This window comes from Acanthisitta chloris, unplaced genomic scaffold, assembly GCF_000695815.1.
Source record: "Acanthisitta chloris isolate BGI_N310 unplaced genomic scaffold, ASM69581v1 scaffold42998, whole genome shotgun sequence".
Lineage (NCBI taxonomy): Eukaryota > Metazoa > Chordata > Aves > Passeriformes > Acanthisittidae > Acanthisitta > Acanthisitta chloris.
The window spans coordinates 17100-24003 of record NW_008688336.1 but is presented as its reverse complement, the minus strand read 5'-3'; the positions used below and the strand labels follow the sequence as shown (position 1 = coordinate 24003).

Genomic DNA, 6904 nt, shown 5'->3' with positions numbered 1-6904 from the left:
AAGAAATACTCACTGCACACATCACCAACTGACCACAACACCAATATCCTTTCAGTTAACATCAGTTTCCAGAAAATCAGTGTGTATAAATATACACACACAAAATAAGAATAAAAATTATTTGGTTTGGCATTTTAATAACATCATTAATAAATGTATACAATGGCAAACATTTAAAAAAATCAATATGTAAAGGAAATTACAGTTTTAAATAAGAGCTTTTTAAGTTCTGTTTCACACCTAGGTACATTCCTTTAAGGCAGTTTTATTAATATCAAAGCATTATTTACATATACATCATCATCTACCTCTAAAAATCACACATGAGCTCCTTTGTTAGGCTGCATCATGTCCTGGACAAAGTTTAGAAATAATAATACGCATTGGGAATGTTACTAAATCCTTAGAGACTATCAGAAAAGTAAATAAAACATAGACATTGTATAGTACGACAACCTCCTCCATGACCTCGACCTGGCAGTGACAGATTTGGCAACTCCTGGGGTACAAAGCTGTGTGTGCTCCCGTTTTAAGCTGTCCCACAGCTTCCCTGGGACTTAAGAGTTTCACACACTGTGAAGCAGCTCCCAAATTAAATTTACATTTTAATTTTAAGGGCACAAACTGGAAAGATTAAGAAAGGAAAAAGAAAAGCCAGCAGAGCACAGAGCCACCAGACTGCTTGGCTGCTCTGAAACTTCTTCACAAAACAAAGTGCTAGGAGAAGCAGATCTGATCCCTTAAACGCACATGTGTCTCTGGGTGCTGCTCATTTAGCAAATACAATCCAAAATCCCACTCTGGCCTCTGTGCTGATGAAGTGGGTCAAAACCTGCTTATGATGGCATAGATGGGCACTCAGAGGACTTTGGCACACAGACCTGATCTGCCAGGGTGAATTCTGCCCTCCAGCTCCTCCTGATTGTCTCACACCATTCACCAAGCGTTTTGGATGGAGGAGTCATTCCTAATCCAAGTTATTACAAAGTTTGTAACTACATCCTGGCTGTGACCACACAGAGGCTTTAAGGTGTAATGCTACACAAAAAGCAAGCATGGACATTGTGAGGGGTAATCTTGGACAGCTTAATGAACACAGAAAAGAGCTAACAAATGAAATGTGAGGGGACAAAACTCACACAGCCACGTGTGGCAAGGGCAGGTCATGTGTGCCCAGAACGCTCTGTGTGCCACAGTCACGGCACTGTGCCCCTCCCACCCAGTCCCAGGGACTGTCTGCCTGAGCACGCACACCTCTCGGATCCTGTGAGCACAGGCAGCATTTGGCACTGCAGTTTAAATCTCTTAATTCAAGACATGTTCTAAAAACAGTAGTGTCACTAAATGGTTTGGGGGTCTGAACTGCATCATCCTCTGTCACAGAGTGAGGAGAGCCCAGTCACAGGCCCTGGAATGAGCTTAAACACACAGTAATTTAGAATTGAGATATATTTTCCTAATCTTTATGGTCTTTGAATTCACTTTGATACCCGCTATGCCTTTAGTATAGAACTTTTAGGCCATTTGAGCATAAAAATATTTCAGAAGGAAGTCCCTTTAAAGAAAAAAAAAAAAAAAAAAACCAAAAATAATTCCCCTTCTAAAGCTTATTGAACTTGCCTCTCTTTTCCCTTTTTTGACAAGATTTTTGAAGAATTTCAGCACTTTTTGAATCTGTTGAACTGCATTATCTCCCCAGTGGAAAACAACTGCACTCTGGCTGTCCCTGGCAGCCTGAGCCTTTCTCAAGGATGAAACCTGTGAGCCTCACAACCAAGTGAAGATTGCACCTGGGTACAGTCCTAGTGTGGTGGCTGTTCCAGGCAGCCCGAGCAGCGTGTGGTCGGGGGCTGCAGCACACCTCCCACTCACCTCCCCCGTGGGGAATGGAGAGCTGCCCGTGACGTGGTGCACCTGTGGGACACTCAGAGGTTACACAGGGATCACGACCAACAGGGATAGGAATGTGCTTACTGGATTTGAGAAGATATAACAACTCATTTTGGATCTGCTCCCAAGTTCCTGTCCACTTTGAGCTCACTGCAGATTCTTTCCATACACAAATATATGCAACCACCGAATGTACCAATAACATTTGTTGACTTTAATATAAATCAATAATGAACAAAATGTCTCTAGTAAAAGATAACCTGAAGGGGAACTGATTGTAAAATGCATATGATATTATTTACATTTCTTTTTGCCATCAAGAAACCTCCTAAGCCACAGTCAGCTCATGTCAAAAGACAAACAATAAAAAAGAATTAGTCAATACACAAACATTGTAAGACAGTCTAATCCTGGAAATGGCATTTGTGGAAAACAGCCTTAGGTTAAACTAAAAGTTATAGAAAAATCATAGCTGACAATTTCCTGTCAGAAACATCTGAACACATATATGCAGAGTAACTTGGGAATGTGAAAAACACAAAGGACAAACAATTTCTCTAGAACACCATTATCCCATGACTCCCACTTCTGTTAGTTACCCAACTTTTCCATGGATGTAAACAAATTTTTCTCTTGCAGTATGCAACAAAAATCAGCATAAACTTTTTTTAAGAGCCATTTCATGCAGATTATGCTCACCAAGTAAGGCAGTGAAGTGCCAGTAAGCTGTGAGGTTTTTGTATCTGTATATACAGTCCATTTCAACAAAATACTACAGCATTTACTTTCGATTTACAGACGTAAATAGAAACTGCTAGTTATGGGGGGTTTGGATAATTATTAGCAGAAGCTTAAGCAAATCAGTGGCTAATTTCAAAAACAGAAGATGAAAGAAGTACTTTTCTACTTTTTTTTTTCCCCTGGAGTAATTCTTGAGACCTTAAAATCCTTGGTCCTTAGGGAGATGAGAACTGTCCTTTATTCAGTAGATCTTAACAGTGCAATGTGCAATAATTCCTAAGACCATCTACACATTTTCGGCAGTAGACTCCAGTAGAGCTCCTTGATTCAAGGAAGGAAGGAAGGTAGGTAGGTAGATTTTTATTTCTTGCCTGCTCTAGTCACGAAGAACGTACAAAATTCCCTTACTTTTTATTAATGATTCCTACAGTCGCTGTCTTGTTACTTCAGATATAAAGGCTTCACACTGAGATACTGAAGGACACTTTTCTCTCTGTGTTCAGTTGAAAGGCAGAAAGAGAAAAGAACGTAAGAAAAGCTTCAAGTGTAGAGAGGCACAACACACAGAGTTCAGTCACTAACAGAACTAACAGCACTAACAGCATGCACCAAGGGGCTCAGTGAAGTCGAGAGAAGGACAGAATGCCAAAGACAAGCTTTACAAAAAGGCAACTTTCATGGGGCACTGAATACTTTGGTGGGTTTTGTCCAACTGCTATTTGAGATTTATCTCTCCCTTTCTATGAACTGACTTCAGTGTTATTTCTTAATGGGATTTCTTTGAACTTTCCTCTTCATGAGATCGGAAAAATAAAAAGAAACGACATTTTTAGAGGCAAAAGGCGAAATGGGAGGAGGTTCCCTGCCCAGGCAGGAGGAAGAACTGCTGGACAGTCCTGGCCTAGCTAGTAAGCGCAAGAGAAGCCAGTTAAGCAAGCAGTATTTACATCTGGTTAATGCAGTGTGCTCTGGTTCTTAGATGTAATGCTGTTAGTTTGTTGTAAATGAAATTAATCTCATTTACATTTTGGGCAGGAAACTCACCACTTGGCCCACAGCTCAGGTAGTGGGTAATAGAATTAGGAGCTTTGTTGCTCCCTAGACCTGCTTTTTGAATTTCTGCTTTCTGGGATAGCTTCCACATCTGCAGAGAAAAGCATTTCAGGTTATTCATTGTGTTTATCAGGACATGAAAAAAACCCCTCATGCATTAAATAAATTCTACTCATTAGGAGAGCAAAAAGATATATAAACACTTTGTTTTGTTTTGTTCTAGAAGAAAGGACAGAGGAGAGGGACAGGAGAAACTGCAAGTGCCTACTGAGCTACACTCACTGACATTCACCTCAACATTTGTAACAGCCAGGTATTATTTTCAAAGCCATGGGCAGTTTTAGCTACACCAGCCCTGCATTTCTGCATGTATGGAAGGAAAAGATAACACTGAGATGCAACCACATCTGACTGACCCTAGCAGAGAACTTCCCTCACTGTATTTTGACCTGCTGCATATGGACAGAAGTATTCACATTCAGTTCTGCAAAACAGAAAATTCTCTCTGCATGCAACAGCTTGAACATGCAAAATGCACTATCTGAATTCACTAGTCACTTAAAGCAAGGCATCAAGCAAACTCTGAACCAAGCAAACCCTGAATTGCAAGAAAATTACTGAGACTGAACAACAAAACCTTTCTGGCCAGCACCCATGGATTTAGAGTTTAGCAGTACCATGCAAAGTCCTAACTTAGCATTTCTCAAGGCAGCAGGGACCAAGGAATGAGCAAGGGCCATGTGTGTTTCACAGCCAGCCATGCGCATGGCCAAGGAGCAGTAGGGATTGGGGATGAAAGCAATTCCACAGATCCTTCCAGTATTTGAGCACAGACCAAGACACACATCTACAAACTTCTTTTTAAAGCATTAATGACCAAAAAGTGGAGAAAAAATGATCCTCCTGACCATGGGAACATTTGCTTTCTTTCATATCTAACAAGCAAATGCTGCTGAGTTACTATTCAGAGCCATTATACATTCCCTTGCAGCACTTTGCTGCTGCTGCTGAACTCAGTGGAGCAAAAACAGGAGCACAGACAGTTATTCTCCTCAGAAGTGAAATGTAATTCATTACAAATTTAGAAAACAATCCAAAGTAGTAGCTTGAACTTGACAAGGTAAGTCCCAAACTCCTGTAGACAGGAGACAGTAGTGCTCAAGGACACTCACACTGGGTTATTTCAAAGGCCTTGGTGTTCAGAGGGGAGCTGGCTTAATGCTGCACCCCAATGGAGTAAGGTACAACACAGGCTCAAGAGGCACTAAATATCCAGCAGAAATATTCACTATCGGCTTTGGTTTATTAGTGCATGAAACAATGCAAACTGAAGGGCCTTGTGGTCAGTGGATGGAAAAGATGTCTTTTGCTGACCAGCAAGCTTTAACATGGCTCCCAGGGAACCTTGGGCAGTCTTTTGCAGCCCATGGCTCCCGTGGGGCTCCAGTGGCCACACTGGGAACTTCCTAACAGATCTGAAGACAATACTGGTAATTTTTTCTAGGTGTGGCAGTCTAAGGATCTAAGCAAGACAAGGAGAAAAGTGCATGCCAGAAAGTGGCTCCAGCAGTCAATCTGAACAGCAGATACCACCTCCAGCTACAACTCTTATTCTGATCAGAACAAGCAATGTTGCTGCAAGGCACAGATAAGAACAAACCAGATCCTGGTAGCACAGTATGAGTTTGTAATAAATGCTCTCAGAGCTAAGATTCCTTAAATAACTTGCAAAAATGCATTGTGCACATGTCGCTGTGGATACCAGAGCTCTTCATCTCCAAGCTAATTTCAGCACATCCACAGATTAACAGGAATGAAGTCAAGTGACACAAGCCAAGACCAGAACACTGATCTCACTCCGCAAGAGTAAATGTGTGTGAAATTAAAATAATAGATCAGACTTTTTTTTGTCTCTTAATGGTGAGCCCATTGTAGAAGGAGCACAGCAATAACTAACAGCTCTCTGTGACCATCACTGAAGAGAGGTGAGAGATTTATCAGCCCAATAACAACGGATGCCTGCAGACTTGAGGGATGGGTGCTCACATTCTGAAACTGCCCCTTCGTCCTCCACAGAATGTCTTCAGACATGCAATCCTCTCTCCTTTCCCCTCCTTGAAATGCAGGGCTTTCTCTCCTGTATACAACAGACTTCCATATGGGCTACCTGCTGCTCTTCATTGAGTAACTGCAGATTTGCTGTCCCTCCCTAGTTAAACACTAAGCAATAAAGCTCAACCCGTGCAGCAGTGCTGCGACTGCCACAACACTGCTAGCAAATAAATTCAACTGTGAAAATCAGAATGTGACGTTATTTTCAACCTTTATGTCCAATTTTAAATATCTTCCCCTTAGCTATATATTTTCATTCAGGTTTTTTATAACATATATGATTTTGGTTCCCATAACTGACAGCAACTATGTCCTCTTGCACCGTAGTGCTCATGTGTAAAGCCCCATGAAATTATAGTTTAAGTCTGATAAGATTTTAAACTCAGGTTATATTTGCCATTGAGAAGTTTCAAGCACTTGCAGAGACAGTGGCATATTAAGTAAGTAGTTTTCAACATTTCTCTGTACCTGCTCATGTGGGATTTAAGAGCTATTTGCTGAATCATTCCTATCCTCCCATGACCTTGCAAGAAACTTGGTTACTCTTTTTTTTTTATTTAACTGTGTTTATTTAGCAACTTTTCTGTTATTTTGTTACACCATTGTGTTTTCTATTGCATCACTGTTCAGTTGAGAAGAAAAAATGAATTTCCACCATAATCAAGACAGGTTTTTATTCCCATACATCACAAGGAGTCAGTAATTTGACTCCTGATAAAACCAAACACTTCACCACATTTGTACCCCAGACGTGGAAACACAAGTCAGACCAAAGGGAAAAGGTGGAAAGGGTCATTTTTTCATGACAAATGCTGAGCATCATGTGACTATTTATCACCTCTTCATAAGAATTATCAGTTCTGTTTAGGATTATGAAGAGTCTGTGTTTATTACTAAGTGTGGATGGTAATTAATGTTTACTGTGCAAGCTAGAGGCACTGAATTATGTCAAGACATGGCATAAATGAAAAGGGTAAGATGACACTGAAATCTCTCTAAATGCTTCTTTTCACTAGTACCTCGTTTTTGAAAGAAGGGGAAAAAAAGTATTTTCACTCCAAGTAGATAATCAATGTGTTACTGATACCCCTGAGAGCTCGAGCACAAC

The 6904-nt window shown here is 40.7% G+C and overlaps 1 protein-coding gene across 1 annotated transcript in view; it reads right to left on the bottom strand.

Moving 5' to 3' along the window:
* Window positions 1-2799: 2799 nt before the first annotated feature.
* Window positions 2800-6904, bottom strand: part of LOC103808192 (girdin-like) — a gene marked incomplete at its 5' end in the record, with an annotated part of 19383 nt that continues 15278 nt past the window's right edge. Inside the window, 2 exons of the mRNA XM_009080960.1 lie at window positions 2800-3124; window positions 3676-3775. Coding sequence (XP_009079208.1) covers window positions 3711-3775 — 65 coding nt within the window. The remainder of the gene's footprint in view (window positions 3125-3675; window positions 3776-6904) is intronic.